Genomic DNA, 20,335 nt, shown 5'->3' with positions numbered 1-20,335 from the left:
AATAAATAAATCATGCAAAAAAAAAAGACATAGATCGTCAAAGAAACAATTGAATGTCGACTTTTAATCAAAAATATTTAATATTTTTAACATCTACTTTGATAAAACTTTATCTATCAAATTATTTATAGACAAGAATCACTCACTCGCTGACAATCTGTAATCCTTCCTTCCTCTTGAAACAAAGAATGAACACCAATGAAAAAGCGCGTTAAGTAACAAAATGATTAACACGTTATGACGACGATAACAAAAGGCAAGCTCGTATTATAACCTTGAGAGGACAACTCCATCACTTTTGGCAGAATACCAAAATATGAACTTCCTACCGGGAGTAAACTCAAAGTATTTGTTTATTTTCTCCGCATTGTTGGCGCAGCAAGGGACACACTAAATTTCAGGTTTACCCATTTTGTATTTATAGTTTACACATTCTATACATTTCTGTGACTATTATAAAACCTAATTCATATTTCACTTTTCGTAAATAAATTATTTGGAGACTTCTCAGATTATGATAAATGTTTTCAATTATAATATGAAATTTGAATTTCCAAACATATGTTATTTTCTTTTTATCATTACCATTAATGTAAATGGCCTTCATGAAATTTTAATTAACATGGGATATGAATTTGAAGATATTCCTTTTGACCCTTACATTATATGGTAGAGTTGAAATCGAATGCTGCATATTTTTCAAATTATTGTGCCAAAAGAATAAATGCTGCTTTATATTCTGAAATATTGTTGCATATTACCTCATATTGTTTCTTTATTTGGCATACTTGTAAATAACTTGAACTATGAACTTATGTGATTGCTGTCTCTTGAATTTGTTCATTCATTCAATGAGTAACAAGATACACAGGCTAGCTGCTAGGAATGGGTATCTCACAGATTGCTTAAAAATAAATTAGATGAATTTTATTGGTATTCAAGTCATTCTTATTTCATACCAGTCGTCCTTAGTGAAATATTTAACTGTTTTATTTTTTTATACAATTTAATTTTTGAAAATTGCTTATTTCATTCATATTGCTACATTTATTTTGTATTGACATTGTATGACTTGCTAATTTTATTTAATTTTTGTTGAGCTATCAAGATGATCAATGTTTTGATTTTACTAAAACTAGTACTATTAGTACTTACTGATAAAATTGTGGACTTTGCTACTTTCAGTTAAATTCTCTTAATATACCCTGTTATAATGCAAACTGAATTCACAGACTTAATGTCAAGCAACACTTTCTATTAAAAAGAGGCTTTAAGAAAAAATTAACATATTTAGTTAGAAAATAGAAAATTAGTATTCTATAGTAATAAAAAGTTGGAACTTTGTTTATTAATCCTTAATTGGGGACGTGTGGTCTGTGAGACAGCTAGCGATGGATTTTCTATCACCTCTATTCTATTTTTAGTTCCATTGAATGGATCGACCCTGTAGCTTCCTGTTTTGTGACCTTCAATACACGTGCACTTTTTCACCCTATTTCAGCGAATGCTTTTTTAAATAATTCAGTTATTTCTTTAAGCGCAGTCTCTAAGACCGCACCTCCCTGTTAGTGTCCCATTGATAAACAAGGCTTAGCAGATGGCGCTAAAACTTGGGCCCGAAATATCCAATTTACTGATCCTATTATGAAGTAGTGCTCCAGACACTTTTAAATGAAGCAGAAAGTGATTTTAGTGGTAAGGATAATTGTACAAAAGAGTTTTTCAATGAAAGTTCGCATCAAACTGATTCTGATATGTATGTTCAAATATAATTAATTTTTCTAAGGATAATGTATTTTGAAAAATTTATAAAATATATTAATATACCAAGAGATATATTTACAGAATTGATAGGTTGATTTTTATACTAGTTCTTAACCTCTATGTTTAAAATGCCCTAGAAAACCATGCTTTGAAAGTCATGATAAGTCGATAAAAAAAGGGCCAATTTTACCCACAGTCATTTTTTTTTTATTTTTCATATAATTGTTGAATTTTGCATTATCTTGTCTTCTATATACCTTTATATACTATAAAAATAAATATGATTTAAAAAGTAATGTGTTTTTTCAAGAATATTATTTATTGTAACATGTATTTGGAGAAGAAAATGCATGTTTCAATGCATTTACTTTTTTCAATGATAATATATTTGGAAAAATTTCTAAAACATATCAATATATCAAGAAAAATATCTGCAAAATACATTGGCAGTTTTTCATACTAATACATTCATTAGAAAATTTAATTTGAATGTAAATGAGATGCACCTCCCCACCTCCTCAGTTAAGTCCTAAAATTTCACCTCCCCAGTTAAGGGTTAATCATTAATTATAACAAAATAATTTATTTACTTATTAATTAATGATAAACATTATTTGATTCATTGGCGAAAATATGATTTTCATTGTATAAACTTTGTATGAACTGTGTAAACAGATGCTTGTTTTCTTCTTCTTATTCAGAAGTGCCCTCATAGGTTGGTGCATTTTGGTGCCATATTTCATGAGTTTTGACTCTTCTGCTCTTAATCAGTAACTATCATAATTTAATATATTATATATACTGATCGCTAACTTACTAACCTTGACAAATTATTGTTATATTTCGGAATAAAAAACATATTGTAGTGTTAATTTTCATGTGTAAATTAGATAAATATGTAAATTTTTTTCAATATTTTAAGAATAAAAGAATCTTCCTGATAACTTTTCTTCATTGTAAAATAACTGTTTTAAAGATTAAGTTAATAGCTTATATCATTCCATGCTGCTGCTTTCAGTTGTAATGATAAAAAATTTCTGGCAGACATTTTATAAGGTACTATTATTATATTTAATTGTATGTGATGTTTTGAAAGTAAAGTTCAATTAGTCATTTTATTACTCAATACATAAATAATTCAATTAAATTATCATTTGGAAACTTTTATAAAATTTGTATTTCAAAATAATTTGTGTAGTTACATCTGCAACAGATCAGCTTTATCTAATCTTTTTTTAAGATTCAATAAAAAATTTTCATTATAAGAGAATTAAAAACAAATATTAATGTAAATCCAATATATAAATTGAACAAATATTTGAGAAATGATTTTGATTATATGTTGGACCGCAATTCTAATTCAAAGAAAACTGAAATATGTGGTACACACATAAGAACTGTGCCAGAATTCTTTTGAAAAACATGTAAAAATATGTATATGAATTATGCTTCTCAAATTAGAGTAATGTTTTATGTTAACTGCAATATATTCTTGAAAACCTAAGCCATTATGGGAAATAGAAATAAAGAATGATAATATTCATCATGTCTAAAAGAAAAAAAAATATTCTGTAGTATTGGAGATCTCATCAAAATCCTGCAGATCTTGCTCATTATAAGAATAAGTAAAAAATTCATTTAATTTATTGATTTGGCTTTGATCTTTTCTAATTTTTTATGAATTTTCTTTGCTTACTTTTAAGTTTCTTAGTTGGTGCTTTAGATTCTTTATGTAGAACATATTGTAAATATGCAGAATTGTTTAAGGTATTCAAAATATTAAAATACATACAATCTTAAATATTTAGGGGAAAATTTTGTAAGATGGGAAAGGAACTTGCCTTCTAGAAACAATTGTCTTGATATATTTGAGTTAAGCTACTTGAGAAAAAAATTTGTTTGAAAATAGAGAAAAAGTATAAATATATGTTCTGTATATTTTTCCATAATTATCTTTTGATATTTTGACAAATCGTGTTATTATTGGGCTTTTTTTTCTAAATGAACCACTATTTTGTTAATTCATATGTTATTTTTTCCAGATCTGGTGCTTACGGATACATTACTGAAAAGATTGCACTTAAGAGCTTTATGTGAAAGAAAGCAACTATCTTATCATTTGTTGAGTAAGTTATATTCTTTACCAATTATAAATTATTTTCAGTTGTATCATTAACATAATTAGTAACATTTTTTTATATCAATAAAATCTTTTTTTAATGGGACAGTTAATTCATTATGAAAATATTTTTAATGAATTTGTATTCATTTTATATTTTATGTATGATTGATTTAGTGAATATTTCATGTATATGACTTGTTTTTAAGTTACTGAGGAAAATCATTTAGCACAAAGCAAATGATGAAAGTAGTTATGAAAGTGAAAATAATTTTGATAAGAAACTGCTATCAACCTTTCATATCACTCTTAAATATTTACCGTAATTTAAATATAATTTTTCATACACCTAATTTTCATATTTGCAAGCATATAGGCTGACAGACCAAATTGAAAAAATGAAATTTAGATTGTATATAGTTACAAAATATTTACTTTTGGTATGAATTACTGATTAATACTGTTTCCAGCTGGTCTTCTCATCATCTAAGTTCGATCTTTTTTCCTGTTTGCACAACTAAATCAAATTTGAAATTTTTTTCTTTTAAAAATGTAATTCCATTTGTAATTATTTTTAATTGTGTAAAGCAACAGTTTTTCATCTTGCAGCCAAATGGTGTTTGTGTGTGCTAAATTTGTTGTTTTGCTGCAAACAAAGGGGCTCATTTTCCTTTAAAATGTCAAAAAATGCTGTTGAAGAAGAGAAATTTCAACAATACTTCCTTCATGCTTATAAATTTTAAAATCGTGAAATATTGACATTTTTTCAACACTAACAGTTTTAGTTTGCAAAATTATCTTTATTTGAGAAATTTCATCTAATTTTCTGTATAAACATGCTCAGCTAAATCTTTTTTGTTTGCTGTTAATTAATACTTCATTGAACAATTTAATTTTCCGAATTATAAGCAGTGTAGGGAGAAGGGAAAAAAATCTCGAGCATAAAAAAGCAAACAAACTTTGTACCTATTAGAAGAATTAGTCATACATTTATTGTACAAAAAATGTAATGTCATCAATAGCTATTTAAATGTCCTCAATGATATTTTCAATAAATTTTAATTTTATTGATATATTTCTATTTATTGTTCTTAGTTAATTCTGGATAGTTAAATTTCAATTCATTTTTATATGTTATTCAATGTAATTACTCTAATTATGAATTTAAGAATAATATTTCTATGTTTTTGTAATGAAAAACTAATACAGAAGGAATAAGCCATAATAATTTTCCAAGTATGGAATTATATGATGATGAAAATTTTTTGTATGTATTATATGGGCGAGAGTTTGATTCTTTCAGAGTAATATGGAGGCTCAGAAAATCTTTGGAATGAAATATTCTAGTTGTTGGTTTATGTTGACAATTAGATGAAATATGAATTTTATTTCGATGTAATCACATTTCGCATTGCAATATTCAATGTGAAATGAATACCCTCATTAGGCATATGTAAAGCAAAAAATCTAAAGAGTAAATGTTAGTAGTACATGTACAAGCTTCATTTTTTCATGATATAAACTTTCAAATGAAAAAAAAATCTAATAAACATATAGAAGTTGTTTTCGATATTAACAATTTAGTGTGTTAATGTCAATCCAAATCTCCATTTTGGCATGATTGATGTGTAATTTCTTATATCAAAAATGAAATCTAATTTGCATTATTATGGTTCTTTTCAAAAAATATTGTGAAACCATTTGAATTGCATTTGGCATGCATATGTGTCATCTTTGATTTAAAGAAAGGGGACTTCAGTGACTTCTGAATGTATGTAAAATTCATTGTGATGAAATATCCTCTCTGTGATGTAGCATGTTCCAAAATCGGATTTCTTTCAGAAAACTAATTTGCATGGGAAAATAAAATTGATCCACAAAAAATCTCTTACAATGTTCGTATTTATATAATTAAATGCTAACAAATGCAAAATGAGAATGCACCTTAATTTTTAATATTAATTTCTTTGATATATCTAGATAAAATAATAATACTTGATAAATATAAATACTATACATAGTCTTTAATGTGGTTGCAAGGAACTGTTTCAAGTGACGTACTATGGAATCGTGGTTCACAGTGCTGTGGACTATTTCCTTCAGCTGTACAATATAATGGCATAATTGTAATATTTAACAAGATAAGTGATAAATTTAGTTGATTGATTTGTTTATAATGTTAAATATTATTTAATTTTAGATTCAAATTAAATTTTAAATATTCCAATTTTTATATAATTTTTCAACACATACTGATGATAGAAGTATTCTTATTCCAGTTAAATTTTTTAAGAGCTCTATTATGCAAATTTCTTTTTCATGAATTTTACAACACATTAAAATGTTATTTTTATTATCTTATATATATATATATATTATCATTATTATTATTAGCAGTTGCGTGGCCAATGAAAAGACACTTTTGAATTTTTAACTTCGGTCTATTCCATCGCGGGAGGCTTAATTTATGCACAAGGAAGAAGCGACGAGATACGTCAGTCTACGTCGCGACAGAAGACTTTAAGAGACCGAAATTTTCTCTTCAATGATTTTTACTGCGAGATTTTGATAGGAATTGCTTTGCCAGGTGTCGATTTAGGACAGTGAAATTTAAGTGTCGGGAACAGAATGTGCTGAGAATTAAGGACTTTTACCTCTTCACACGGATCGTGAGAAAATAAAGTAAGCATATTTATAGAGCGAGTATTGAAAATAATAAAATAAAAAGAGGAATTTGATAAGGAAATATGAAAACACCCTAGAACGAAGTCAATATAAGAATTAGGAAATTGATTAGGTTTTTAATTAAATTAAGATATATCATCATAGAAGAAAATGGGAACCAACGCGAAACAGAGAGTGGAGGTATCAAAAAGTACACACACACACATGTGTACACACATTAATGTAATGATATTTTAAACATTTAATTTAATCCAAATTAATGTAATGATATTTTAAATACTTAATTTAATCCAAATTAATGTAATGATATTTTAAACACTTAATTTAATCCAAATTAATTTCCAAAGCTTTATCTTAATTTAGCCCATATTAATTTCACTCTCTTATTTCCTGATCCAATTCCACTTTATCTACTTAATTAATTCAAGGGAAACTTTATAAAATTGCTGAATCGTCTAAACGCCGACACTTTCACACGCTCTGCGCGAAGGGACAAAATACCGTTGACTTTACAAATTCTTCTAAAAGATCCCTGTGTTTCCCTTGCTTTTTGATTGACATGCCATGGAAATTACTATTATCACATCACAGTATATAAGACAAGGATAATTTGTTTCTCCCTCTTTTTACGCTACTTCTTAACTAATCTGTTGCTGCCGGCGTGCTTGTCCGCGCCGCTCGTACATACACATGCCTGCCTGCATCCGGGGATAGAAAATAAAGCGAACTTTAAAACTGCAATGAGTCTTTCTGTCTTCAAACTGCATTCCGCTTCAAACAAATTAACGCTTGCCGAATTCGACTGACAAATTCAGAAAGGTGATAGTAATCAACAGGAGGATAAAGAATCATCATACAACATAGGTTCCCAAACGACGTTTAATAGGTGAAAATTGCCAAAATATAAGAAGTCGGAAAATTGTGGGAAACTAAGAAATTAATAATAAAATAAAGAACTGATGTTTAAATTATGAATTTTCTTTTAAGTGAAAGCATAGCATTCCAAGAGTTTTCAAAAATGCAAGTAACATGCCGATTTGATGACCCAGAGGGTCTTAAACTACTGAAAAGCAAAAAGTAGTTTATAACCCTTATTTGCAAAAGTATTAAAACTTGAAGAAAAATAGAAGCTTGAAAATGATAAGAGTTACATATATTTTTAATTTGATATAAGTGTGTGTTGTGAAAACTGAGGAGATTTTAAGATATTCAAGAAAAACTAAAATGGGCCCCAGAAAACATCGCTGCAACATCGGTACCGGTGTTTACAGAGGGTGTTGTCAAATTCCTAAGATGAATTCAGAGCAGAAATAGTAGGCATAAAGGAGATGAAAAATTACCACAAGGTCGCAATTAACGTTTTTCAGTTAAAATCGAATAAACAGATGTCGAAAAGACAATGAGCCTGGAGAAGAGAATGGTCCTATGAATGCGAGGATTAGGAACAAGGTAATCGAGAAGAAAGAGCCGTATGTAAATTCTTCATGCGTTTAAGGAAATTAAAAGAAGCGAGCAAGTATTCATTAACGAGCATTGCAGAATTGATTCCCTTTAAACTTCATTCGCAAGCAGCATGTCATATTTCATGAATGCAACGACACTCATGTCCATAAATTAAGGATAATGCAAGCTCAGGAAAAGAAAGAGTCAGAAGCAAAATAAATGTGACTTATTTGTAAAACCATTTTATTAAACAAAAGGTTAAAAGCAAAAAAGATGCTATATGTTTGATATCATTAATAAAAATTTTGATTTTTTTTTTGCTCCCTTGAGCAAATTAAAAAAAAAAAAAACATACAAAAACCAATATTACATGGTTGGTATGATGGTTAATACATAGAATATTTCCCAAACGATGCAATACAGACCGTACAACGCCTAGGCATGTTGAGTGTCAGATTAGCGATCCGATCTTTGGGAATATTAGTAGATCCGATAGACATGTAGGAGGTGGTTGATGGGCTGCAACTCTTCGACCAAGTATGTCCCACACATGTTCTACTGGATTCAAATCCGATGAAAATACTCGCCAGTCTAAACGGGTGATACCCTCCGATCGAAGGTATTCGTTTACGATGTTTGCACGGTGAGGACGGGCGTTTTCATCCATATACACGTATTCTGCACCCATGGTGCTCAGAAACAAACATACATGTTGTTCCAGAATGACGTCCCGATAGATTTGGCCTGCCATGGTTCCAATTTAAATATACAGGTCCGTTCTGGAACCCAGAATAATTCCTCCCCAAACGAGGAATCCTACACCACCTTAACGGTGTCGTTCAATGACGTTCTCTTGGTATTAACGGATGGTGACCTTGGCTGTAACGTCTACTGACATTACCATCGTCTTGGAATCGTTGTCAAAACCTGGAGATGACACTCTGGGTGATTCCAAGTTCCTCGGATACTTCCAGCTGACTACGCCCACATTCCAGACGGCCGATAATTCTATCGTGTAAGAAATCATCCAAACGTGTCCTTTGTGTCATAACTATGCGGTTATTGCACTGAAAGGCTTATAAAGCTCTTGCGAACAATTTTATTTCCTTCTCTGTATTCATTATACATCACTCTCTTACACTCTCGTCATTGTGATGTACTATCGGTGTCATCTGGTGGCTCCCTGCAATTTGCATATGATTTTTGAAGATGTGTGTAGTCATTTTACGGGTGATATATGTATTTTAGAGTTCAATTTCCTCGTGACTTTGAATTATCTTTAATTTATGGACATGAGTGCACCATTATGCATTAACAAAGTTTTCTGACGTACAATTGTCGATGTTTCTTGCAGTAATTCCTGAGGAATGTGCTGCAAGGAAACAGGGTTCTTTGCGTCGTTGAGACATTCGGGCAGAAGATACGGTCCTAATATTTAATATGGTTTCTGCGAGATATTAATAATAAACTTGTGTTGTACGTTCGGCGGGATAATGATGTGGGGATTTTCCAATGTTCAAAGTCGTGAACAAAAACACATACATTGTGCGTGTTGAAAACGCCTTTTCTCGTTAAGCAGGCATCATCTAAGAATAAAACTCTAGCAGAAAAGTCTACATCTTCCTGTTTGGCATCAAGCATCCAGCGTGCGAACTCCATCCGATTTACGATTATCACAGAAAAACGTTACTGCGACCTTATATTTTATGGTAATTTTTCATCTCCTTAATGTCTACTATTCCCGCTCAGAATTTATCTTTCGAATTTGACAGCACCTTCTGCAAACATTGGTACCGATGTTTTCTGGTGCTCATTTTAGTTTTTCGTAAATATCTTAAAAATTCCTCAGTTTTTACTTTACAAACTTCAAATTAAAGGGTATAAAATTCCTTACACTTTCACTCTTTTATTTTTTTTTTCAAGTTTTAATCTTTTTACAGATAAGGATTGTAAATTATTTCGTTTTCAGTAATTTACGAAAAAGAATAACAATTTATGAAAAAAAAGCATTTAAGAATATGCTTTCGCTTAAAAAAATTCATAATTAAAACAGCATTTATTGTTTTTTTAATTAATTTTTTAGAGTTTTCACCAGTTCTGGGACTCCATATATTTTTGCAATTTTCACCGTCTTTTGAGACCTATGTTGTATGGTGATTTTTTATTCTCTTGATGCCTATTATCACCCCTCTGAATTTGTCGGTCGAATTCGGCAACACCTTGTGTATATATGTATATATATTAATATGTATTGTTACAAACCTGCAATGCTGCTTTCCAGCATGGTTAGTTCTATCACTGGAAAGACCAATTTACAATCATCTGTATTGGATGCTGCTCGGCTGTCGAGCCAGTAATCCCAGAACTTGGTGATTAATTTGGAGACAAAATAGATAATGCTGGAAACTTAGAGAATTTTAACGATCCATCCAATAGGAACTGAGATTCGCCTGCTTGGCTAAGAAGGTTCTCGGCCCGCCTCCCGGAGACTATAAAAGGAAGGCAATCTCAAGCTGCAATGAATCGGAGTCGGAGTCAAGTAACCAGCCTTCGAGAGGATAGCGAAGCAACGGCGGAGTGCCAGCGTAGTGTGGAACCCAAACTATTGCTAAACTGAGCTGTGTGCCAAGTCCTGTTGTCTATTGAGGAAGCAGCATCGGGTTGTGTGTGGAGTAGCCAGTCATGTGGTAGTGAGTCAACAGTTGGATACAGCTAGGGATTGCAATATCGGACCAAAAGTTCAATACCGTTATTCGGTATTTTAAAATCTTAATACCGGGATACCGGTTTTAATACCGTTAGTAGAAATTTTAGGAAAAGAAAGAACACACAGGTGTTTCTTTGTTTTATTTGCCAGTTTTAGTAGGGAGCGTAAATGTCACAAAAATAATTTGTAACTTATAAATTATAACAGTATATAAAGAATCACAAAAAAGTAAAGCAACATCTTATCTATTTAAATCAGAAAAAAAGTGTAAATATCACTATTCAGTCTGTGGTACTATTACAAATTTTTAAAATGTGATCTTAAAAAACATAATTTTGCGCAAAAATTACCAGCTGTGGAAAACGCTCTTTTGACATTTACGCTATTTGGTGGTACTGTTAGCGATGCGCGATATACTTTTTCCAAGTATTTACCTCTAAATCCCTCATCTTCAAATAAATCGATTTTTCGTCGGATGGTTTTGGATATAGCTGATTTCTGCATTATATTTTGGTTTCTTGATTTTTTTTTTTTTTTTTTTTTTAAATTTAGAATCTCTTCTCCATAATGCCTCAACAGTCAGTTTTATTGGACGTTGAGCTGATACATTTCTGGCTATTAAGTCGAATTCGCTATCGGAAAAAATAATTTGCAGGTTTAAGTCGATAAACGCTTTTTGAATTGGATTTCTCAGTTTCAACAGTTTATAACAGTTCTTCTTATAGTGTTAATCGATGTTGGTAGATTTTTCAAACCTCTGGCGGATAGTAGTTTTCTTAATTCAGTAGAAGTGTGAAACACTCGAAATAGTCAACCATTTCAATTATAATTTCATACAAATTATCTTCTTTTTCAAGATAATCTAATATCCCTGATGGCTTGTGTTTAGATACTGTGCTTAAATTTAAACTCATCGCAATTAGATTCTTTCTTCTTTAACAAATTTGTATCATGTTTCGTTTTTAAATGTGTATGGAGTCCGCTTGTACTTTCTCCGTTCACTTTAATAACTCTTGAACAATTTTTACATTGCACCACTATATTCTTTTCATCATATAAATAATGAAACCAATCCGAAGTATTATCAACTGATTTTTTATGTTCTTTAAAATTATTCTTATTCATCATTATGGGTTATTATTTATGAATATATCTATACTAATATTATAAATGTGAAATTTTGGATGGATGGATAGATGTTTGTTAGTCAATCACGCCAGAATGGCTGAATGGAATTAAAAGAAATTTGGCACAGAGATAGATTATAGTATGGAATAGGACATAGGCTACTATTTATTCCGGTTAATTGAGTAGTTAATTTTTTTATTATTAAAAAACTACTTCTCGCTAAAAATCTTTTCATTTCCCCAACGCAAAATGAGTAAGGCTTCAGGGTTTTTTTAAACACGCTAATGATGTTAGGCTTAACATTCTTTCGACCGATTATTTCAAACGATTCTGATTATTTTCTTATTGTTTTATGCATTTAAAATTAAATGTTGTTAATTAATTGATCTTTCGGATTCATTCTGATGTACTTTTGAATTAAAATAAAACAGAATAAAGGAAATTGCACGCGCAGTGTTTTCTGATTGTCGACAACTGTATTTTCAACGGATACGGACTTGATTTTGTTTTGGACAGACTAATCAGCAAAACTGTTTTCAACAGCACCATAATGATACGGTTTAATAACATTTTACATTGTGATCAGACCGTCAGTTTTCACACATGTACATCAAAATTTCCACGCGTACGAAGTCGCGGATAGAAGCTAGTACATAATAAATCTGAAAAATATTTTGATCCCTAAAGTATGATATGCAAATACAATATTAATAACAAATTCACCATTTAAAAAAAATATCAAAATATTACGCACTTTCTTCACAACTACAACCTTGTTTTCACAGATACGAATATCAGACTACGAATCCTGCGCGTGTGCAGTGTCGCTCGGAGCTGTAATAGGATAGTTTTGACCCGCCTTCTTGGATTTTATCACTGCTCTTGGTTGTGCGATACAACTTTGTATTCACAGTCTAATTAATTTAGCCCGTTAGAAAGACGTGAAACAAAAACGTATACTATTTTGCTATATTGGCGATCCCTGAGCATAGAGTGAGACAATTTTAAAACTTTCTGGTAAATACCGAAAAAATGGTATTTAAACCTATGAATACCGGTATTATAAAATTGTACAAATGGCTCAAAATACCGGTATTCGGTATACCGGTATTGCAATCCCTAATTAGCTGGACGGTGAAACTCCAGTTACACAGTTTGGAACCTCACGGTAAGCGAACAGACGAAAGAGGGCCGGACATCTCGGAGTTGCGGTGGATGCTATGCACCGAGAGGCCCTGCGATTGAGAGGAGCCCCAACATAATCAAGAGCTAAAATTCTGTTCTGAACGGTAATAGCGGGATGGAAAAAAAGAGAGGAAGAAAATTAACTGGAACAATCGATGGGTTTTGAAATATATGAATTTTACAGATATATTACAGTTCAGTGTAAGCTTGCAACATATTATAAATGTAAAATACAGTCATTTATCTCATCTACTAGATTAAATTGCATATATTACTTTGATAACTCATACTACAATGTGTAATTTTGTTAGATCTAATCATGTTCATACCAAGGAAGTATCCCTTTGGGTGTCAAGACTCTAGAATAATTGCTCTAAATCCTCATGCAATTTATGTGCCGTGTCTATGACACTCTCTTCATTTAATTATTTGTGACACTGCTTCCAACAGTATGTATTGTAATTTTGTTTACATATTTTCTGCATCTACAATAAGATAGGAAATTCTACAAAAACATTTAAACATTACTCTTAAATCATTATGAAACACTCGTCGGCCAGCCAAAATAGATACGGCTAAAGCAGTGTATATACAATTTAAATAAACTTGTTACCCTAGAAGAATTTATTAATGCAAATAACAATAATACAGCGGTATCTGAAGCTACTGGATTCAATACAAGAAATGACACGTATTTTATGTTTAACAGTATGGTTTACATCAAACTGAAATCCAAAATTTAACTCATTTTTAGACGAAACAAAAGCGATAGTATGTAATTTAAATCATTCAGAATACCGGTATTACAAATCGTACAATTGGTTCAAAATACCGTATTCGGTATCCCGGTATACCAGTATTGCAATACCTAGATACAGCTAAAGCGAGGAAGCAGTGGAGAATTTCAACCGATTTGGTGATACTGTAGAAGAATCTCCTTTCCTGTTGAATTCTGTCTGGCCGCTTTGTGTGTTGTGATCGATTTCTACTTGTGAGCTACTGTCTGTTGTAGTGTGCTGCTGTGTGTTCGATTCGTCTGTATATATTTGTCGTCTGTGTATGCGTTGTTGTCTTAGTGTCTTCGTGTTCAATAAAGGTCGACGTTGTTTTCTACTGAGACCTGTGATTGTTTTCACACCATACACCCACTATAAGCGAACACTCTGTTTTACGGACTTTATATATATTGTTACAGATGACACAACTACTACTATTACTACTAAGTCCGTAGATCAGAGTGTTCGCTTATATATATATATATATATATATATATACTTTATTATATCTCGGTTTCGCTCTGATTACTATTTTCTTCTATGTGCTTCTTAAGGCGGAAGTCTGGGATTCGCCATACTCTTTTATTTTTACCTTGCGCATTTTCTGATTTCAAAAGACACTTCCAAAAGGCTTGTTAGCAAGATATTTATTCCAGTACAATGTAACATTTAATGAAAATTGAATGTTCAAGTATCTGGATTTAGAGAAGCAAATTTCCAAGATTCATCAGTTTAGGAATTAAACCAAATAAAAAATTATTAAACCGAATGATTGATATTTTTTTCAATTTATTGAAATATATTCTTTCTTTGGAAGTAAAATGTATGAAACGTAATCTACTGCAGGAAATCAAATCCTGCAATAAAAAAAAATAATAATAATAGCTACGTAAACGTAAAATGATAAAGCAAACCACTCAACCTTTTAGGCATTCGCAATCACTGAATTAATTTTGAAAAGTTTTATTTCCCAGAAACTCCATAACCCCCCAGTTTCGAGAAAAATTGTAAAAATACTGTATCTTTTACATATTTTTAGGGGGAGGAAATTCTTGACGAATTTCCCCAATCACAATATTTTACCACACAACCCCAATCACAGACCACACAATTTTACCCAATCACAATATCACAATTAGTTCTGTCTCTTTAAGTGCAGCTAACGAATCAAAATGCTCTATCATTAATATGGCAGTTTAATGCAAAAATAATAAAAATTTTATCTATAAAACTTTTTGCTATCCCTCTCTAGGAAAGTCGAAGTATTTTCGTACATTTCGTTATCTTGTTTGATGAGAATTTGCAACTGAACGTATATTTCTGATTTCAATAATTAAGGAAATAAAAAACCTTTATTCTACTTTTTTGGGAAACCCTCTAGATGTATATTATTCTTTACGCAAAATGCAGTGTCGCCATACGTTCTTGCACGTGTACAATCTTCGGAATTTTGGACATTTGGATAGAACTTTGCGTTTAGCTCATACTTGCTGCGTATCTGGCAACACACATTTCCCGGCATGGCAACTTTAGATTTTTGAATAAAGGGTCAAAGTTTTAAATGACGCCGACTCGTGATATTTGAAACATTTAAGGATACCATCCATAAATGTCTCTGTCATTACAAAAAATAATATTGTCATCGGTGCTCCCTCCTGTATTCGAACTATGTTGTCATAATTTTTGAAATAAGTGTTATCTTTGTATCTCATAGTAAAAATTTTTAAAAAATAAGTTAACGTTTCTGGACGAGTAGTTATGATAATAAGCAAAGGAAGACGCTAAAAAGTAACAGGCTTAACAGAGCGATGTTTCGCAAAACTGAGTGGCGAGGAGACACTACGACATCGTATGCTAAATTGGTCTGTATCAGTTTCTGTAGATTGCTTGTTTGAAGGGAATATTTATGTCTACCCGAAGGAGGTTTTGGACAGCTAGTCTTGTCAAATGCGACTCCAAACAGGTTCGAGAACGTGCGTGGGAAGCATTAATCGACGAAATTTTTGTATCTGGTAAAATTATGGGGTTATAGGCGAATAGCAATGGCATCGATGAGATGGTGAAAGAACATATCTAAAATTATCAAACATCTTATGGTGATGTATTCTGTGTCGTAGCAAAAAGCCAGTGGAGATTTGGTTTGGAGAGGAGGAAATAATGTTGCTCTGTTAAATCTAAAATCTTCCAATGCAATTTGAAAAATGTTGAAAGCATGAGAAATTTATAGCATCATACTAGAATATCATCTTAATATGGCTTAGCTGGGTGCGCTACGAACTCATTTTCTGGTAACGCTATATCTCATTTTTACCAAATTTTGGAGCGTAATTAAAGAAAAATGTATTTAGACAATTTTCTGGTGATAAAAGACATGTATCAGAAATAATAAATAACATTAATACGTTTTTTTTTTTTTTTTTTTTTTTTTTTTTTCAAAATTCCTGTTGATATTTCTGAATGAAAGCGAGTAACCATGGACTTCTACATACTTTTTTATAATTAAGCAAATATTTAATTAATTAATGAAATAAATAAATACCAAACATTTGATTATTTTTGCCGTTTTCAGTAGCTCTGATTGTAACACTTTATTAATTTTTTTTTTCTTTTAGCTTCCAAGATTGTGTTGTAATGAACCTAATGACATGCTAATGAGAAAAGGTGATAAATCATCACATGTTTTGGAATAAAAGTGGCAACAATAAGCAAGGCTTGACTTTTCAAAGACCCGCAATCCCAACTTCAACATGCAACATATCTCGATGGAATCGAGAACCTGGAAATAAGAAATTCTCCAATATATCTGTTTAGAAATTTTTTTATCCCGCATTAATTTTTATTACTTACTAGTGCATATGTGCAAGTATTCTTATATACAAAAAATAGGAATTTATTCTTATGACTTATGTTATAAAATATTCTTCCAATAATTGCATTCAAACTTTTCTCTTTTGATTCACCTAATGAAGAAACTTCATTTTAGCCATATATGGTCAAAGGCATTTAAATTATATTCGTCGTGAAAATTTTATTGTCAAATTGCAATTAAAGAGATGTTTCGTGCTAATGACGTGCAGAAAAAAGTGTTTTAAAAACGCAATTTTCTCATTGACCACTTAACGGAGAAACCATATGCTTTCAAAGTTTGTGATCTTTTCTCAGCTTCGGAATTGAAAGAATCGTTTATTGGTTCATACGAAAGAGAAACCACATGTGATTTTTATAATAAAGCATTTTTTTCAGCTGTCACATTTAAAAATTCATTTAATGTCGCTTATGAATGAGGAATCCTATGCTTGCAACTTTTGCAACAAAGTCTTTTCTATGATTTTCAGTTTCAAAAGACATTTACGGACGCATACGCAAGAGAAACGGTTTAAATGCGAGATTTGCCAGAAAGACTTCTCCCGGAGCTATAATTTAAAATTACATTTGCATCTGCATACGGGAGAGAAACCGTATATATGCGTGTTTTGCGGGAAAGCCTATTCCCATAGTCATGATTTAAAAGCACATTTGCGTCTGCATACGGGAGAGAAACAATATACATGCGAATTTTGTAACAAACCCTTTTCGTATAAGGCGAGTTGCAAAAATCATTTACGGACGCATACACAAGAGAAGCCGTTTAAATGCGATATTTGCAAAAAAGCCTTTACCCAGAGAAGTACTTTAAAAGAACATTTACGTCTGCATACGGGAGAGAAACCGTATGCATGTGAATTTTGTAACAAACCCTTTTCGGATAAGGCGAGTTGCAAAAGGCATTTACGGACGCATACACAAGAGAAGCCGTTTAAATGCGAGATTTGCAAAAAAGCCTTTACCCATAGAAATACTTTAAAAGGACATTTACGTCTGCATACGGGAGAGAAACCGTATACATGTGAATTTTGTAACAAACCCTTTTCGGATAAAAGTAGTTGCACATTACATATACGTTTTCATACGGGAGAGAAACTGTATGCATGTGATTTTTGTGGCAAACTCTTTTCGGGTACAGAATGTGTCAAAAGACATTTACGTACGCATACAGGAGAGAAACCGTATACATGTGAAGTTTGCAAAAAACCCTTTTCGATTATGGGAAATTTAAAAAGACATTTACGGACTCATACGGGGGAGAAACCATATTCTTGTGAAATTTGTAATAAATCCTTTACGTTTAAGGGGAATTTAAAAATACATTTGCGGCTGCATACACAAGAGAAACCGTTTAAATGCGAGTTTTGCAAAAAAGTCTTTACCCAGCAAAGTAATTTAAATGTACATTTACGTGTGCATACGAGAGAGAAACCATATACATATGAATTTAATAACAAACCGTTTTCGGATTAGAGGAATTTCAATTGTCAATTGTGTAAGCATACGGGATAGAAACTCTTTGTATGTCGCATTTGGAGGAAAGCCTTTTCCAAGAACGGGGATTTAATAGCAAACAAATGTACGTATACGAAACGTAATTAACGCGAAAGAGAAACCGTATACCTGTGACTTCTTCAATATAAGATATTCTCATTCCATTTCTTTAAGGAAACATTTGCTGAAGCATATCTTAGAAAATGAATGAATTATAAGCCTCTGAAGTTCAATAAAGTGCTTATTAATGGGAAAACTTCACCTCATCTTAAAAACTTATTGTAATGAGTTTTTAATAAGTTAATAATTTAAAAAAAAAGGACCAAAAAAGATATTTTAGTAAAATATGTTGAAATAATATCTTATAGATTTCCATTTTGTATTGCAAAGCGTATAATGCATATTCATTGTTATTATACAGGGAAATTCTTATATTTAAATTAATATTCCAACTTTGCAGGGCTATTGAAGAAAACAAAGCAAGGTATAATCTTGTTCATCCGAAATACAAAGAGCAGTTGAAAATTTAAACAATACTGTTATAAATGTTCATTAGAAGTACCTCCAAAAAATATGAACATTATAACAACGATGCGGTATCTCATCCCATACCCTTTCAGTTTCTCCAATATCATGCTTTTTAAGTTTGTCAACGTCATTTGATAACAGGGGAATAAACACCTGCTGTTTGTTGTAGCTCCAGGTTAGCTAATTAATGTGAATATGTGTTATACGCTTGCGTTAAATTTTTTCCAATAAAAATTTGTATTTTATTGAAAAGAATTGTAAATTAAAGTACTTCTCTTTTATTATTGTGTGTGCCTGTAACTTGTATAAGTTTTCTTCTGTCATATTTTTGTGCCTTCTTAAAGTTTCGAAACTGTGATTTATTATTCGAAATTTAAAATCTAATATGCAGAAGTATGACTTCCTACGGAAGAGTGTCAATTATGGAATTTATATGACACGGTTTTTTCTGCTTCAACTGTGCATGTTATATTAAACCATTTTGTATTGAATAATTCTATATTTTTCCAAAAAATTCGAAAATAAAGTTTAAAATTTAGGATTTAATGATACGTTTTGTGTTTCATTTTGCAGGTGGTATTTGATTATTTTATAGTTGTAGAAAATTTTAATTTAACGTTTTTTAAGAAGATTTCTGAAAAATAATGGATATTTTGCTCTTGGTACTTTATCGCATAAATATTACATAGAAATTTTATATATAAGGTTATTTATTTATTTATTTTTTTAAATTTTCTGCCTTTATTGGATTAACCTTGGATAACCTTCTATTTCATGTACAGAGAATCAAAAAAAAAAAAAAAAATCATAATATTTTGAATTCTAATTAATTTGAAGAAATAATGGGATACATTGAAATCGCAAATTAATTCATACAAATATAAAAAAAATTTGTAAATTTCAGAAAATAGTCGGTATGGTCATTATTATTTAGCTGTTCTGATAATATCAATCAATGGAATTATGAATAGCACTGATTTTATTACTTGTGAGACTGCTGTTTTTTCAATTGTATCCACGGAAACATTCTGAGATTAATTTCCTCAGTTTAAAGAAAATTCATTGCTTCCTTTTCATTATAACAGTGTAACTACCAGTCTATTGAAATACATTTTCTGACAATTTATAATTCAAAATACAGACTGCAAAAAATCCTGCTATCGCAAATTTTAAGTTATTGTGTGAGACCATTCTTTTTTAAAATCACCTGGTATCAATCGGACAGAAAAACCTCATGTTCTCACATAACTCATATTTCGTAATTAGCAATATTTAGAAAACCGATGATTTTCGACTATCTCAAAATCAATGGAGTTCCAAAACTATTTTGTCGAGACCAGATTTTTTTTTCGTGAAAAACCAGTTCAAACCGGTTTTAAACAATCATGTGACTATCAGATTACGCATACGTCGATATTTAGAAAGCGATTGGTTCCACCTCTCCCATCTCAAAATCGTTCGAGATGTAACGCTTTATCTCTAAACCAGATTATTTTATTTTATTTAGCTATTTTGCTAAGATTCTGTTTAAACTGGTTACCAACAAGTCTAATAGCAAGGAAAAGTATGTCCTTATTTGTCAAGTTACTTCAGCCATAAAATAGGTGTTTTTTGGGAAAAATTTTAAGTCAAGATTATCAC

General features: G+C 31.0%; 1 protein-coding gene across 2 annotated transcripts; it reads left to right on the top strand.

Annotated features, from left to right (window-relative positions):
- Positions 1-201: 201 nt before the first annotated feature.
- LOC129987837 (zinc finger protein 224-like) lies at positions 202-19,245 on the top strand. 2 transcript variants are annotated; one of them, XM_056095803.1, is made up of 4 exons: positions 202-401; positions 2,466-2,534; positions 3,807-3,890; positions 16,420-19,245. In XM_056095803.1, the coding sequence occupies exon 4, from the start codon at positions 17,075-17,077 to the stop codon at positions 18,143-18,145; it is 1,071 nt and encodes a 356-aa protein (XP_055951778.1). In that variant the 5' UTR covers positions 202-401; positions 2,466-2,534; positions 3,807-3,890; positions 16,420-17,074; the 3' UTR covers positions 18,146-19,245. The 2 variants fall into 2 exon arrangements, with proteins under 2 accessions (XP_055951778.1, XP_055951779.1); XM_056095804.1 differs by lacking the exon at positions 2,466-2,534.
- The last annotated feature ends 1,090 nt before the right edge of the window (positions 19,246-20,335 follow it).

This window comes from Argiope bruennichi, chromosome 10, assembly GCF_947563725.1.
Source record: "Argiope bruennichi chromosome 10, qqArgBrue1.1, whole genome shotgun sequence".
NCBI classification, from domain to species: domain Eukaryota; kingdom Metazoa; phylum Arthropoda; class Arachnida; order Araneae; family Araneidae; genus Argiope; species Argiope bruennichi.
This window is presented reverse-complemented; position numbering and strand designations above follow the sequence as displayed.